Source organism: Cynocephalus volans, chromosome 1 (assembly GCF_027409185.1).
Source record: "Cynocephalus volans isolate mCynVol1 chromosome 1, mCynVol1.pri, whole genome shotgun sequence".
Lineage (NCBI taxonomy): Eukaryota > Metazoa > Chordata > Mammalia > Dermoptera > Cynocephalidae > Cynocephalus > Cynocephalus volans.
The window spans coordinates 132,995,005-133,012,244 of NC_084460.1; the positions used below are offsets into that span (position 1 = coordinate 132,995,005).

Here is a 17,240-nt window from a genome sequence, read left to right on the forward strand (position 1 = left end):
TCCACGCCATTGGTCCCCTCCAAAACCCTATTTTACATACTAAGGGAACCAATAATTGCAAACCTAAAAATCACCTAATTAACATGAGGTCTCAACAACTCCCATTGGATATTTCGTTTAACTCCTCATTAGCATAAGCTATGGCCAATCAGAACAACACAACTCACCCCAAGCCCAACCCCCAGGGTGGGGGGTAGGTTATGCTAGGTTCTGTCCCTATGCCTCTGCCACACCAGCTGTGCCAATAAATTCCTTCTAGCCTGATTTCTCCTCTCAGTACCAATTCTTTCCAAACTTTTCAATCACTACAAAAAATCCCGAGGACACAGGGAACCTTTCAGAGAGAGTTACCTATCACATCCAAGATAGATGGCAAACACTAGCTCCCAGAATTTCCACTCACTCAACACTAGCTTTTTCCAGATAATAGGGATATGTGTATGTGGCAGGGATACAGACCCATGAAATTATGTCATTTTTTCCCTTAGAAAATAAAAAGTAAAACCAGGTTTCCTAAAATATATGCTTATTAAGGAAAGAGAATTCAGTTCATTTAATCCAATAAGATGACAAATATTGATTTTTGTCTCTACTTGGTCCAGGAAGGGATATAGAGGCATAGGAAATAATATGTTAAAAAAACAAAGTTGTAAAGTTTTGTATTAAATCCAATGCCTTTAACTGTTCTCGTGATTCATTTCCTACATCTTCAATTTGCCCACCAAAAGACAATGATATGCTAATATCAGGAATAAGTGGGGGAGATGTGACCAAGATGGTGGAATAGACAGTCCCCAGCATTACTCTCTCCCACAACCAATAAATTTACAACTGTTTAAACAGCAAAGACTGCCAAGCCTAGGACCACTAGAGCTTGCGGGAAGAGGAGGAGAGACCCACAGAGTTTGTGAAGGCGGGAAAAGCCAAGGTGAGAGAAAGAAGGGACCACTCTGATTGTTTCAAGCCCTGGCTACTTCAGGGCCAACCCCACAGAAGCTGGCAAAAGCTGCAGCTGTGCCCTTTGTAGGAAATTGCTTGGAGTCTGCAGGGGAGAAGAGGGCCTTAGTGAGCACCACACCAGCTCCCAGGCCAGTGAGACCACTGACAGGGTTCCCATGGGCCCATACAGGAGTGAGGGGATATAGCCAACTGAAAACAGAAGCCACCCAGAGGCTGGTGAGTCATCACTAGGGTCCAGCTCATGGTCCACCCCACAGGAGGTTTTTGGAAGGCAGTGGGAGGCTGGCCCACTGGGGACACTGTGGTGCAGTGTGGGAAGCTGATCTGCCATCTGGTCGGCACAGGCCAACTCAGTGGAGGCTGGTCAAAGCAAAAGAACTGCAGGGGATGCAATTTGCTGTAAAGACTCAGTCCTGGGCCAGAACTTCCACACAGCCCAGGTGTATCTGACCACACAAGACCCAGAACTGATTAAAAGTTATAAGTGGATTAAATGGAATAAGTGAGCAATAGCCCAAAGAATTGTGTAGTAAGTTACAAAAAGTATTTGGAAAGTTCTATAGAAGTACGAAGAAGAGTGAAATCTGGCGATAACTTAGAGAACATAGTCAAATTTTGTGGACTGGGAAGAGATAGACCTGAACTCTGCAGGTGGTCTATGTTGAAAAGTAGTGGGGAGTTCATGAAGACGGATGGGTGAAATGCGCTCCTAAGCAGAGCACCTCGAGGCCCAGATGTCAGCCGGGGATGTTGCCCTGGAAGGGGGCTGGGTGGGGGGGAGGCCAGCGAACAAACGGAAGATTTTGAAATTGATAAATCAGAAAAGATAAATCCAAATCTGACTGTTAAGACTGATCGTTTCCTTATTTCCACAGATAAAATATTGAAATGATGATCATTTGTAAGTTAACCCACATTCACTTTGTCTAAGTTTGGACAGTGTCTTTTCATTAGAATCATTTAAAAAACATTTAGTTTTTTTTAAAAAAACTAAACATTTTTAGTTTAGAAAGAAAAATCTTTAAAAAACAAAGTTTTCCTATTTGTTTACCAGCTCTTCATTTCTATTTGGAATTTTTCTTTCCCCCTTCCCCCCCCCCAATTTGAAATTTAACTTTCAGGTTCTACATGTTTTCTGCTATGTCATTTTTATCTTTTCTTTTATAATGAAAACTTTTTCTTCCATGGACATCTTTTAAAAAAAGTTTCTGTCTCCTCTTGGTAAGTTTTTCTTTTCAAATATAAATACATGTATATTATGCATAAGCATATTTAATATATATAATACATATGTATATATATATATATATATATTTTTTTGCTTAAGTTGTCATTTTTTCCCTTTATTTCCGAGAGTAGAAACCAATAGCATTTCAGCTTTTCCAACTCTAGTTACATAATAAAATAAAAAATATTCCAGATCTGCTTTCAATTTCCTGAATTTTAGGGGTTTGTTTTACTTAATCCATCCTTTTCTGCAAGTTCTTTGGCTTTTCTACTGACTGTATTTACCACAGCCATAGTTGCCAAGCTAAAAATCAAGACTCATGGTCTGACAAGTGGACAAAATACTTGAAACCACAGATGTCCTGGAGGCATGTGGTTTCTCTGCCCGTATTTTACCTATCTCCCTCGCCCTGCCCTCGCCCTGCCCTCCCCTCCCCAAATCTCTTTCTGTGCTCGAGAGGCCAGATAATCTAGTCATCGGGAAACAGAACTAAGACTTGTAGGTGCTTGACTTACTGTTCTGCTGCATATTTACCAGAAACATCTTTTTGGGGGGTAATGTAGGGGGTGGGGGAAAGGTTTGCATTTGTGCTTAAGTGTTGTAGCAAAAAACCGACAGGCAAAGACACACCCACTGGGAAACAAAGCTTCCCTGGAAGTGGGAGGAAACCAGAACTGAAGGTGCCCTCCTCCTGGGGGTAGGAGTCAGCTAATAGCCATTCAAGGTGTGCAGGAGCATATTCACTCTGCACTGAGAGATCAGAGACAAGTCCAGAGCCTTGCTTGCCTGTGAGTACCCATTTGTGGTGAGGGGGGGACTTGTTTGGGGTTGCAAAGCTTGATGAATAAGGCTGTTATTCATTTAAGGAATGTCCCAAGAAAGGAGAGAGAAGTCATGCTGTTTTGAAAATGCAATATAATTTTCTATTTATTTATTTATCTTCAGAATGGGGTAAATAAGACAAACATTTGAAGTAAGGTGCTTTGGGAAGGTCTTATTGGCTGTTGGCTTTGCAGGTGATTGTGCCGGGGAAGTGGAGTACAGTGAGCTGCTTGCGAGGACAGCCAGACAACAGTGGAGATGTGCTCGACCTCCTTCTCCTCTGGGCATGTTTGCTCCTCCTGCTGAAAACAGTGAGGCCCACGGTTTGGATTTCTTAAAATCTCAGCCTCGGAGGGACCTCCTTAGGGACAAACTGACCTCACATTGGGAACTTTATTGCCCAGATCCTGGCAGGCTTTGCAGCTCTGGGTTGCTTGTTGCAACAGTTCTTGGGAAGCAAGACTCTCTCTACAACAGCATCTGTCTGTGCTTGCTTTCGTCTGCTCTTAGGAAGACCCAGTGAGACCCCAGCCCTGGGGATCCTGAACAGCTTGAAAACTGATGCTGTTCCTTCTGCCTCCAAAACATATTTTATAGGAAACAAGGAACACAGAAACAGTGGAAGCAACCAAGAGGAGAATCAAGAGAAAATCTAAAATTTTCAATATTCAAAAATACTTGTTGTGGTCGTTGACGTAGAGAACACTGAGTTCACTGAAGAGCTTTGTAATTGTTGGACAGGGAACACGTTTGCTTGCAGGAACAAATGTGTGTTGTCTTTCCAGCTTAGTCAAAGAGGGATCAGTAAGTATCTGGAGCATGGAGAGAATGTACTCATAGGCCATCTTGCTTGTGTCTGACTCACCCTGACTCTCCAGTGAAGCAGAAAGGAGAAAACATCACACCACCCAGGTGTGGCCAGAGGCTGACCATTATTGTGGATCCCCAAGAGTTAGCACAGTCCCGTCCCCCAAATGATTTAATTTGTGCTTCAGCTACAACTCTTGGCTCACGTCTAGGCACATCATAAAGAAAGCTGCAGAAGCAGAGACACGATGAGGCGAGAAGAGGAGGAAGAGGAGGGAACCAGGATGAAGGCAAAGGGGGACCTAGAGATGAAGGAGGAGGAGGAGATCAGTGAGACAGGGGAACTGGTTGGCCCTTTTGCAAGTGCTGTGCCCTCTCCAATGCCCCACAACAAGGGGACCCGGTTTTCTGAGGCGTGGGAGTACTTCCACCTGGCCCCTGCTCGTGCTGGGCACCACCCCAACCAGTTTGCCACCTGCCGCCTGTGTGGACGGCAGGTGAGCCGTGGCCCTGGGGTCAATGTGGGCACTACAGCTCTGTGGAAGCATCTGAAAAGCATGCACAGAGAGGAGCTGGAGAAGAGTGGCCATGGTCAGGCAGGGCAGCGCCAGGACCCAAGGCCTCAAGGGCCCCAGCTCCCCGTGGGCATCGAGGGTGACTGGGGCAGGCTGCTGGAGCAGGTGGGTGCTCTGGCTTTATGGGCCAGCCACAGGGAAAAGGAGGTGCTTAGGAGGGAGAGGGTTGTGGAATGGCGGGAGAGAGCTGTGGAAAGGAGGGAGCGAGCCCTGGAGGAGGTGGAAAGGGCCATCCTGGAGATGAAGTGGAAGGTGAGGGCTGAGAAGGAGGCATGCCAGCAGGAGAAAGACCTGCCTGCAGCAGCACATCCCTTCCATTTTGTTTAAATTGGGCGAGGGGGACTCTATTTTGAAAACACTGACTGTAGAATTACAGCAAAGAACCATTTAAGTTCCAGCTCAAATATAAAGTAGTTTAGTGGCATTTTACTTTTAAGAGAAAGAGTGTATAGCATGAGTTAATCTCAGCAGGTCTAAATTGACCACGTGCTTATCTACAGAGTTCCTAGAGCTGTGCTGATCCTTGGCCGAAATATTAAAATGTACTAATTAAAGATAAATGCTATTTTCCACTGGGTCTGCCAGTTGTTTCAGTGCAGAATATACCAGCCTGTCAGCATTGTTTAGTAAAAATAATTGGATTTATGCTCAACACTTAGTTTTGGTGGAGCTGAAGGTTTTGACGGTTGAGTGAGGCTGGCCAGGTAGCTGGAATGTGCCCGCATGACCAGCTCCCTCTCAGCAACCCCACCAAGAGAGAGCTTAGGTGTTTGCACGCACACTAGTGGTGGTTTGAGATGTGAATACAAAGCTGTTATATGTGATCCAGCAGGGGAAGGACAAATAAGCCCGAGCCTGAGATCTGCAGACCTTTCAGTGCAAACCTTTCTTCTCTTGCTGTGCTGTTGTACTGGCTGCTTATATTAAAGCTGTTTCATCAGTATAAGTTGAGTCTTCTGAGTCTTTTCACCAATCTAACACTTAAACTCGTAAATATGTAGGTAGCACAGAGAAAATTAAATACTTTTCAACTTGCTTGGTTTAAACATTAAGAGTGTAGAATATAAAAATTTACTCTCAGGTATTTAAAAGTACATATTTTTTTTTCCTTTTTTAGGATTCAACACTTTGTTCTGCTTTAAAAAGACCATTGTTGCCATGTTCTCTCACACTCTGTACTGTCTAGAATTTACAAAGCACACTTTTAGGATGTTATTTATTGTATGCTCTGATAGTACATTATTCTATTTCTCGGTTTTTTTTTTTTTGAGATCTGAGCATGTTTAACTCAAATTCTCTTTGTAAGGTCTGTGTTAAGGTCTTTGATACTTAGTATGTTTTCAAAATATAATCTAATTTCATATTGAGGTCTGTTAAAGGAAAAGGAATTAGTGAGGAAGAGAAGAAACTCAGAAAGAAAAAGAAGACAGAGAAATGGGGGTAAGTAAGGAGAAATAAAGAACAGAGATAGGAAAGTAAAAAAAGAAAAGGAGATAGAGAAGAAATGTGAAAATGGGAAGAGAGGCAGTGCGCAAGCAAAAGTTCACCACGAAAGAAGAAAGGAGCCCGTGACCATCTGGATGAGTGAAGGGCAGAGAGCATTTTCTTGGGTCCTGAGGTCAATTTTAATGAGTGAAGTTGGTTTTGTTCTGTGCCCACAGATCAGTCGATCATTTGAGTGGTGGGTTTTAGGTTTTACTCGTACCTCTAAAATGCTAACTTCATGCCAATCCATTGTTCTGTTTTTTTGTTTTTTTGTTTTTTTCAAACTGTTCATCTTTAACTGTTGAGAGATGCTTTGGAAAAAGGAAGCCTGACAGTCCACAGGGACAGAAAAATTTCCTGGGCTGCTGAGGTCGTGCCTAAAATGTTAACTTAGGAATTGAATTGAATCAAATCAAATCAAACTGGAAACTACTCTGGCCTTTGTGCTGGAGTTGACTTTTGTTTTGGAAGAATCTTCTAGAACCTTTTTTTTTTAATGAATTGAGAGTAACAATGACGTAGGGAGAAAGATAGGGTAGATGAAAAGAGATACAGGCAGTTTCCCATTATCTCATAGATAGCCCAAGTACCTTACAGCACTAACCCCTCTGAAAGCAGACCGGATCCTGGTACAGTAATGGCGTCTTGCCTCCTTTAGCCCTCACCTCTGTGTCGCACCCTTATTGCTTCTTAGACTTGTCAGACAGCCCTAACAGCCAGACCTGTCTTCCCTATGAGCTGTCTGTGGAACAAACAGAAGTCCAAACACTGGGCTTGTGAAACGCCCAGGCTACCCTGCAGTCCTGTAATGCTGCTTTGTCTAGAAATCTGCCTGATGCTACAATTCCATTTCCCCTCTGCTTTTCCACAGGGTGTGGTGCCCTTCTAGGGCCCTCTCCAGCTGTGGTGAAAGCTCAGGTGCTCACCTATGCACATGATGGTGGGTGCCGGTGGCCTGTAGCCAGACATTTGGAGTTGAGCCTTGTCGTGCCACTAAAGATGCTAGGCGAAAAAGAGGCTGTAATACCTAATCTTTATAAAAACAAAAACACATATATTTGGAGTGAAGCTTAAGAGGGTCAAGGAATCCACAAGCATTTGAGCTTTGAAAAACCCAAACCAAATCAACACAAATAATTAAATTCTGCAAAAAGCTACCAGAACTCTCTTGATGAACTCTGATGCAAACTGCAGTATGTTTTTTTGATGATGGTGTCTATTTTGCATGGCTCCTATTATTACAGTCTCTCTTCCCTTTTAGGCAACTGAACCCAAGACTGCTTTTGTTTTCAATATTTCATGTGAGGCAGTTTTCTTTAAAATTTTCCCTCTAAATTTTGTCAAACATAATATAGGTAGGGAGTAACAAGGACAGGATCCATGGAGATGATCAGGTTAGAGCATAAAGCACAAGCATAGAGAGATGTATGTGGCTTGTGGAAAAACTGGACTGTTGAATGAACTCTGGCATTTTCATGCATCTCTCTTGTGCCTTCTTACGCTTCATCATCAGCTGTGGGTTGAGGGGGTCTTTGGCCCAGCATCTTTTGCTCTCATGCAGAAATCTGATACATGGAGGGGCCCTGAGATTTAGGTTAAAGACTTCCTTGCAATCTTAGCTGCAGGAATGAAGCTGCATGCTAGGTTGGAACGCTGGCGAAGTCTCACCCTCAGGAACACACAAGAGCATCCATAGGTGTGACACTGTGGTATGTCCAAGCCTGAGAGGCATCATTGTTAGAAAAATGTGGGGTCTTTCCTATTTTACAGAAAAACTAAATTAGCCATAAACTTTGTAAATTTAACTAATAACAGTAGAAGAAACAGCTCACAAGTGACCAAAGCTCCAGTACACTCCAACACTGAGGGCTGCAAGCATAGTGAATACGTAGCATGAGAGTAGGCATCAGTACGTGCATGTTGATTGAACTGATTTCTAGGGAATGGAGGGGGTGTAAGGAAATTACCATTACCCAACACTCATGGTTGCCAGATGGTAGGCACTTTGCATATGTTCTCTCATTTGGTCCTTACATCACCCATGTGGGGTTGGAATCATCATCCTCACTCACTGATGAGGAAGTTAAAGAACTGAGGTCCTGGGGCCCAAGTTAATAAGTGATGGAGGAGAATTCAAACCTAGTACTATCAGATTCCATAATCTATGCTCTTTTTTTCATTATCCCACATTGTCTCTTAGAATCTCACATAGCAGATTTATGAATGTACACACAGAGAAAGAAATGGGTGAAGGAGGGTGGGTGGATGATAAATATGGGTGAATGATAAATAATGGGTAGGAAAAAATATTCCTGAGACATCTACTGTGTGCTGTGTACTCTATTACTGTGTACACATTTAATTTTCCTAAGAACCCTGTGAAGTATTTATTATTCTCCCAGTTTTAGAGATGAGTTAGCTAAGGCTTGTAGAGGTTAACTACTTGATGAGGATATGTAACTAGTAAGTGGTTGAATTAGGATTTGAGTCTGAAGCATGATTTCCTTTCATCCTATCCAACCCAGAAGCATGATTTCCTTTCATCCTACCATCCTGCCTGGATAGGAGCATGCTAAACATGCATCCCTACTCTGTCCTTTATTAATGACTCAGCCAGTTGTTAGACTTCCCAGGCTCTAATTTCTCATCTGTAACATGACAGATGCCTTAGGTACTTCAGAGGCTCATTGGGAACACCACAATATAAAAGTATGTGAAAGGGCTTTGAAGAGTTAATAAGTTATTGAAAAAATGCAGCAGGGAGTATAAGAATATTAGAGTGAGGAATTACTAAGGTTTGGCAAGATCTTAAAAGACCTATAGACAAGCCGTGTCCTGTAGCCGGTTATGTGGGGTTAGAGAGAGATTATTAACTAATTCCCCAGGAAGGAGAGTTCTCTGGTTTTTTCTAGCCAGCGCCGGGGCAAGCATGAGTGCAGAGGAGGAAATCTGATGGCATATCAGGCAAAGTCCTTTTTAAAAAACTGGAATTCTTAGATCTAACTTATGGCTTTATATCTGGATTGAGTCCATATTATCTGCAAACACTGGCACCACGAATCTACAAGAGATCCTTCTAAGAACCAAAAACACCTACCAAGAGTTGTATTATTAGATTACTTGTTTTGTATTAATTATTGAAATGAAATCACCAATAAACTTGGAAACTAAATTATAGCAGAATATAAATGATTAAATCTTTTCCTATATAACCAGAATTACAACAGCAGTAATCTAAGAGATTAATACATGATGGCAAAAGACACAAATACTTGGATAATGCATATATACAGTCATCCAAAACCATCCCACAGAGTCTGAGCTATGATTTGTATGCAGCTCATATGAAATTAATGATATTCAGTGGGACCAGAAATCATAAATTATTTAATGTTCCTGAGGAAAGAAGAAAGTAGAATATGAGTATAATTTTCTCTCACTCCATATAACAAAAAATGTTTGAGAATTAATGAGAATATTTATTTTACATGGGGTTTTGAAATGCTTAGATGAAGGCAAAAGGCCACGTGACAGCTGATTAAAACAGATAATAGTAATCAGAACAAAAAGAGCAACAATAATGGTTATTGAACACTTAACATGTACCCCATACTGTACCAAGAACTTTTGTAGATTATTAAATTTAGTTCTTAAAAACAACAATGTACAGGTACTATTATCATTCCCTTCACATAGATGGAGAAACCATCCACAGAGATGTGAAGTACTTTGCCCAAGGTCACAGCCAGCAAAGGAAGGGCTGCAAAGTGGGTCCAGATCCCAGTGATGAGAGGCTGGGAACAGCACATGAGAAGTTGAAGTCAGAGGGCCCTATTCTACTTTTTTTTTTCTCCTGCCCTCCTCTTACAAGCCAAAAAAATAGCCAGGGTTCTGAAGCAGCACAAGAGGGCAGATTTCCTACTGTCACTTCGAAATAAAAACAATGGGAAAGCTGGTACAGGAAATGGGTTAGAACAAACTAAATGTCAGCTAAGCAAAAGCCTTATTCTTACCCCAGGATTCACACAGCTTTCTGCCCTACTTTTCCCTCACTATCCACCTCAATTTTTATTAAAGAGAAGTTTAAGCAATTGGGACTATTTTTCTGGGAAATTTAAGGACTAAAGATGTCTCACATTCTGAGAGCTCTAAGTCTAAAAGAAAGGATTCTTATTTGGTTTCTAGAATCAACACCACTTCCCTTCATCTTCATCAGCAGTGAATTGTCTGAAGGCCAAGGAGAGAACATTCCTGACAACTACACAACTCAGCACACCTTGGCATGTAATACTATAGATTCTCAAAGGCTTTAATGTCACTCACCTCTCCCAAGACATCCATGGAGTTATTTTCCACAATCATGGGGATTTCTGGCTTAGCTTAAAGACAAATAAAACACAGTTAATGGCAGTGGCACTGAATGTCATCCTTTCTGGATACTAGGGGTGTGTGTGTGTGTGTGTGTGTGTGTGTGTGTGTGTGTGTGTGTGTGTGTGTGTGTGTGTGTGTGTGTGAGAGAGAGATTCATCATCCAGCAAATATTTATTATAAACCCACAGTGTGCATAGCAGTCTGCTAGACACCTAGGAAACAAAGGTGGAGAAATCATACTTTTTTTATGAAAAATATAGATAAATATACTAGAAGTAATAACACACTCAGATAAGTACAATGATTGAAGACATGTAGAATTTGAAGAAAGCTTTTAAGAAAAGCTTCTAACCTAACCTTGGGGGATAAGAGGAGCCTTCTGGAAGATGTGTAGCTGATACTTGAGTTTATGATCAGTGGTGAGTGAAGTGAAATTGGGATTACAGATGAGTGGAGGGGCAGGTGATGGGGAGAGAGAGGAGTGTTCTACATGTCCAAAATAAAGTCTTATTTTAAGGCCCCTGAGGGGGATGGGAAAAACATTTGAAACTTGTGGTTGCTTGCCACTGGAATATATCAGGTAATACTTCAGCGATTTTGTTGTTGTGCTAGATTGTAAGTGCCTCAAAACCAGAGTATTGTATGCACCTCCACGTCTCTAGCACTTAACAGTGCCCAGCACAAAGTAGACATTGAGTACACCATGTCGAACGGACGTGGCTTCAAGTAAGTCTTGATTATGGCAGAAAAATCTTCCATGATTCAGTGGAAAGAATATTAAGACCCCCTGTCCCAGATGCCTGCCATGTCCACTTGGCATCTACCTCTACATGCTGAAGGCCTCTTTCTGGGCATGCCTATGACTCTCTGCCTAAGGACATACTGAAATTATGGGAGCATACTCAGTCCACAAGGAGGAGAAACTGGAAGTCCCAGAGAATTAATGGTGATAACAGATGTGGGGTTGGTGGATAAATACTCTAGCTTTCTTGCCCTTCATTTGGGATAACTCTTATGTGTGTTCTATGTTCTCTCCTAGAGATCCCCAGTAAGACTGAACTCTAAGCCACAGTGGTAACTTGCTTAATCATGCACATTTTATTATCTTCCTTCCCTTCCTTGGCTCACTTTCCCACTCCTTTTCTGATGTTTCCGAGGATAACCTCTCAAAGAAATTAATTTTACTCAAATCCTTATCTCAATGTTATCTTTCACGTAAACTCAAACAAAGATACAACCCTGAAACACTAGTGGGAGGAGGGGTGTTTCTGAACTTCTTCTAGCAGACAAATACCAGTAAACTGAAGGACCTGAAAGAAAAAACAATCACTAAAAGTTGCAGGAGTGGTAGAAAGAGACAGATTCTCTTTGAAGTTCAGGACTGTCAGGTTTAGAATTTTGGAGTGGGGGACAGCAAATGTGATGGCCAGGTGACTCCCTGCTGGGGAAAGTAAAGTCACAGCAGACCAGTAAGGGAGATGCGGGAAGTAGCAGAGGAGCTGGGGCAGCCTCTGGTCCCTGGTCTGTTAGAAGGCATTGTTCGGGAAGAAGTAATAAGCTGGGTTTAGAGCATGTAGGATTGGTCTGTGATACATTTAGGTACTCATTTCTAAGTTTTTTTTTTTGTGTGTGTGTGTGTGTGTATGTGTGTGTGTGTGTGTTTATTTTTACTTTTGGCTTATTTCATATGGGGAATCACCAAGGGATGAAAAATGGTTTCTTATAAGGTATATAGTGGTCCCAGGACCACTATAAAATATACTGAGGTGACACCTGCAAATAGGTTAAAGATTGGATGACACTCTGTCCAAACGTAACCTACCTGGCCCATTTATGAAGTGGAAAAGCCAGAAAGCAGGGAAAATCTAATTCTATGAACAAGCACACGGAGTCTCATATTTTTAAGCATCTACTGAAAGATGTTCAAAGAAGAAGTGAGAGAAATGTAGAGGAAGAAATGTGGAGCCAGAGGGGATGATAGAAATGAGATGTAAAAGACTGAAAAACATTCAAAAACAAGATGAAGGCATTTTAACACAGCAAAGAGATACAGGACGTGGTTTATATGTTGATGAGACAAATCCTGTTATGGTGTAAAAAACCTTGGTCAAATGGGATCACAGCTTGCCTAACCTAAAAATGATACTTCTTGCTCCGTCCAGGATGGCTTCCCTCATTGGTTTGCCAATAGTTAAGCCAGATGAGGCAGCTTCATGTCTGTGCTGAGAAGGTCACCCCCTGACAGGTAAACAAATGGTGATATTGATAAAAGAGATGAACAATCTGTCTCCAGCTCTTCACAGGACACTGTTTAGACTCCATAGGAACCTAGTCATCAGGGGTGATTATTGCCCCTGCGAAGAGGTGGAGAGAGAGAGAGGAGGCAGTGGAGGGAAGAAGAGAAAGGAAGAGATTAAGAGCCAGGGAGAGACTCAGGAGAAAGCTTTAAGCATGAAATTTCTAATTAAATAAATCTTGGCTGTAGCCACACCAGTCTTTACAAATAACTTTTTGTTTTCTTCAGAACACTAAATTGTATGATCTCCAATAATAATGCAATAAGATTCTAAGTAAAAACAAAGATTTTCCACTTGCTCTGTCATTCAGAGAACTGAGAAACAATTCAGCAGCTCGTGTCCTTGGGTATTGTGAAATTATTTGCTCTTTATTTAACTCATTTTCAAAAACAATTAATTGTCCATCCACATCACTGCTTTTCTCTTTGCTGTCCTTTAAAAATGACTTTTTAAAAAACACAGGTCCTGGCCACAAAAGTGAAAAAACAAAACAAAACAAACAAACAAACAAACAAAAGCCAGGGGTTTCTGTTTATTAATATTTTCTTGCACCATAAGGCAAAATAGAATGTTCACATGTTCACATTTTCCTCTCAAATTTGCACCTTGCAGAGCACTGCATTTTGAGTGGGGCCGAGCTGGATTTCATAGCTCAGCTCCATGCTCCTAGGAGTTTCTCTGGGATTGTGTTTATCACTTTCTTTTCCTCACTGGCTTTATTCCACCTTGCAACGATGACAATTAGACAACTAAGTAATTAGACTTTGGCAGTTTTATAATTAAAGAGATTTTCAGTGTTCTTAGGAAACATTAAAGTTGTAAACAAGAGAGTGGTTCCCAGGAAAAGAACTATCCATGGCTTTCTGTGTGATTTTATCCTCTTAAATGAATTATCACTCTTTAGTGTCCTACCCTTGATCCCACCCCCAACAAGAATGACAAGTATCAAGGGAAACAGAAGTCTGGAATAGCTACCCTTGCATGGCAGCTCTCTGTGGTAACAGCGTGCTTCCTTTCTAGGGGAGAGACAGGCAGGAGAAATTGACAGGACGATGGCAGGGAGCCCACAGAACATAAACCCTTACCAAAAACCTTGACAACGGTGGAACTCCTCAAGATCTTGCCAGGCCTGACTCTGATGCTGCAAGAGAACTTCCGGTCATCATCGTGGATTTGGACTGGAGAGAGGTGGAGTCCATAATCTGTGCCTAGCTTGACTCTGCCTTTAAATAACGTGGAATTGCTGATGGGCTGATCTTGGGTGATAAGTGTGTGCTGAGTTCCATTATCCTCCTGGTAAGAAAAATAGTTACCAGTTACTGAGCAGTCAACTGTGTCAGCCCTGAACGAGATTAATCCATCTATTTCTTGTGAAATGGAGATGATGAGTGGAGAACTGAAATGAAGAGATATTTATGTTACTAGAGAAAGTATCATTATACTTGACTTTCAATTAAAAACTACTATCATCATCTCCTAACACGAATAGAAATTTGCTGCTGTCCTGACCAGAATTTCCTCTTTATAATCCTCCATAAACTGTGTGTCTGGGGTGGGATTTAGGGGCTTGGGGTAGTATGGGAGGCTAATGTCAGACCCTAATTCTTATTTAGGAAGTTCTGACATCTTTCTGCTAATGAAATAGAGCTCCCTACACCCTCATAATGTACGCTACCTGCTTCTGTAGAATTGCTTGCTTAACTGAAGTAACTCCATTTTACCCCCGTCTGACCTGCAGACTACCCCCCCCTTCTGCATGAGAAACCATTGACCTTCTCATAGAAACAAAGCTGTTGCATAAAAACAGGAGCTATACACAGTGAACTATTACATGGGAACATACACAGTGAAAAGTTGTATGCTTGATTGTTCTAACGGCTCATTCTTGGCTTCTGTGACCTAGCTCCCTAGCTTGTTTTGTGCACCTGAACAAACCTGTGTGCCAACGGGATGTAGTTTTTGCCTTTAAAAACCCCGCACGACCAAGTCCTGATGCCGCTTTCTTCGTTGCTCCTTGGGAGATGGACGCTGGCCAGCTGGAGTGAATAAGCTGCCCTTTTCTGCACGAGTGGCGTGTAAGTGCATTTCTTGTGCGAGGGTGCCTCACAACACTAAGATGTGTCGAGGAGACTGTTTCAGTTTCGCTTATTAAAGCTTCACCTAAACTGGGTGATTAGAGCCCTACTGTCTTCCCGGGATTCCTTTAGAAAAGGTCTCATTTTAGCTCCTCTCAGAGCCTGGCTTAGTATGAGACCAACAGGCACAAAGGGCATAAAATTTAAGGAGGCACTCATTGTCAGGGTCTCATAAGTGAAGGGTTGGCTCCTGAGCATGAGTGCCTCTTTACCTTAGCCTGGTCCTGGTCCTAGCCCTATCCCTTATTTCTGTGTTTGTGCTAGCTTTGAAGATGACTCATGAAGAGCAGGTTGTAAATGTTAATCTGAACTTTCGAGGTCAGAGTTTATTTGGAGTACGTGGTTCCTCTATTCTATATCCTTTCTTGGGTCTGTGAAGAAAAACCCCCATTATTCTTGCCCTACCCAGAATTTCCATGGTCAAGGTCCCTGGGGTGTCACAGTGGTGGTCCATGTCAGTAAATGTGCTGACTAAGGGCCCAGGGAGGAGGGGACTCATGAGGGGCACAAGGTAGAGGAAGGGTTGGTGAGAACCACTGTCTGGCTGTAAACAAGAGATTAATTGTGGGCAGGTGTCAGGGAAAATGGATGGAACTAAAATGGAGAAGGGTGAACAGGAATGCATCTGATGGGTAAAAGTCACAAAATAATAAAAACAATGATCTCTGACTTGGAATCTAGTTTAAAACACAAGACAGATTCAGGGTAGAAGAAATGGAAGCTAGGTAAGTGAGCGAATTCACGTATGGATGGCAACTGTGGAAAAGTGAAGACAGACTTCTTACATAGTTTAATTATATAGATATTTCCAAAATGAACTTAGTAGAAACTCTTATGTAGGTCACAATTCTTTAGCTGAATCAGTCTTACGTACAGGTAGTTTGTTGTGTTGCCTGCAAAGACTCACACCCTGCTGAAGTCTTACCCCTGAAGCAATGTACGTACCATGCAGTACCTCTACACCTTAATAAAGAAGGACCTAAGAGTCTGTTCTGCTGTATTCCTAATGAAGAAGAGTCTCAGAAAGTCAAAGGGAGAAAGATTGTACTCCGGAGACAGGGGCCTAAAAGGAATCCTCAGTATTGGGTGGTGACAGCAGAAGAAAGTGGAAGACATTTCACTCAGTGTTGGCTGATCTGGAGCCAGTGATCAAGGCAGCGGCTCCCCCTGCAGGTCCTGCAGCATGAGATACGTTTTTCAGCCTCTTGCTTTGTGCATGGGGATTGTTTTTGTGAGGATTTTGGAGTTTAAAGTGCTTTTTGGTCATTTAGTATATGACTCACTGTTTGGAACTTTTGTCTGTCACTTTGTTGTGGGAAGAAAGGCAGTCACAGGCTGAGGTTGGAAACTGGTGAGGAAAACTGCTTTTTTCTTTCTTATGTAGCAAGGTGTGACTGGCCAGGAGGGTTAAATTGACAGAGAAAAGATACCCCAAAAACCCAATTTATCCAAAGTTCCACCCCCCTCTGCACTGTCTTCTCCCTCCCCCCAGTTGACTGTAGCAGAGGGGAGGGGTTTGTTCCTTCACTGGGAAAGATGGAATCAGTTGCAAAGAGTGTCCTTTAACCTATAACGCAAGGAAGTCCCGAGAGGTTAGAGAGTCCCCAGTTATGAAGGGGTCAATGGCAAGAATCTGAATACAAGTGGCTGCCTTCATGGAGCAAATGGGAGGAGAGGAGGAAAAAACTAGCAGAAGCAAACACTGAAATGCGTAGAGCTAGGAGAGGAAACAGCAATGCTAATACTATGCTATGACCACTACTAAAATTTTATGTTCTCATTAGTCATAGCTTAAAGTCATTTAGCACCTACTATGTTCTAGGTACTGTGCAAAGTTGTTTCAAGTCTTTTTTTATTTACAACAACCTGGAATAAACCAAGGTTAAGTAACTTGCTCAAAGGTCACACAAAGTAAGAAGGTATTTAAGTCATAGCATCAAAAAACAGGGATGCTCAGAACCAGGGACAAATAAGCCTCAGAGACAACATGTACTAATAAAAACCAAACCATCATCATCATCATCATAAAAACTTCTTGGAGTATCTAGAACAAGAAATAAAAAGAAATTCCAGAAATCCAGAGACCTTTGTATATGTTGTAGGTTGCAGGTGTGTGGGCAATTTGCTGATTGAAAGGTATTTTTTTTTTTTTTTTTTGATATATTAACCCACCTTTAGTGATAGGCATCACGGAGCATACCTCAACTCCTACCTGGTAATAATGATCTTAGATAACCTGGTCTGCAGGAAACAGACTGGTAGGGGTTCTTGTATAGTGCCTTTGTTTCTACCTATTTTTCTTTTCCTGCTCTTCAAAGAAAAAATTTGCCTACATTAAAAAATATTAATATTTATAAAATTTTATGTATTTACATCTTGGTGTATGTTTACTTTTTAATGGTGAGTATAGATTTCACTAGCTAACATATATGATACACCTAGTTTAGTCCTGACACTTAATAGATGCTCAGTAATACAAGCTCACTCTCCTCCAGTCCCACCTATGATCAACCTGTTGGTTCATGAGTATTCACTATGTACCTGGCTAAACTGAGGAATG

The 17,240-nt window shown here is 41.8% G+C and overlaps 2 protein-coding genes across 2 annotated transcripts in view; one reads left to right on the forward strand and one right to left on the reverse strand.

The window, feature by feature from the left end:
- CD96 (CD96 molecule) overlaps nucleotides 1–17,240 on the reverse strand; it is an 80,176-nt gene that overhangs the window by 40,868 nt on the left and 22,068 nt on the right. Inside the window, exons 4-5 of the mRNA XM_063113434.1 lie at nucleotides 13,631–13,838; nucleotides 10,201–10,256 (exon numbers count right to left, since the gene is read on the reverse strand). Coding sequence (XP_062969504.1) covers nucleotides 10,201–10,256; nucleotides 13,631–13,838 — 264 coding nt within the window. The remainder of the gene's footprint in view (nucleotides 1–10,200; nucleotides 10,257–13,630; nucleotides 13,839–17,240) is intronic.
- On the forward strand, nucleotides 4,066–4,719 carry ZBED2 (zinc finger BED-type containing 2). The gene has a single exon (XM_063089474.1). The coding sequence runs from the start codon at nucleotides 4,066–4,068 to the stop codon at nucleotides 4,717–4,719; it is 654 nt and encodes a 217-aa protein (XP_062945544.1).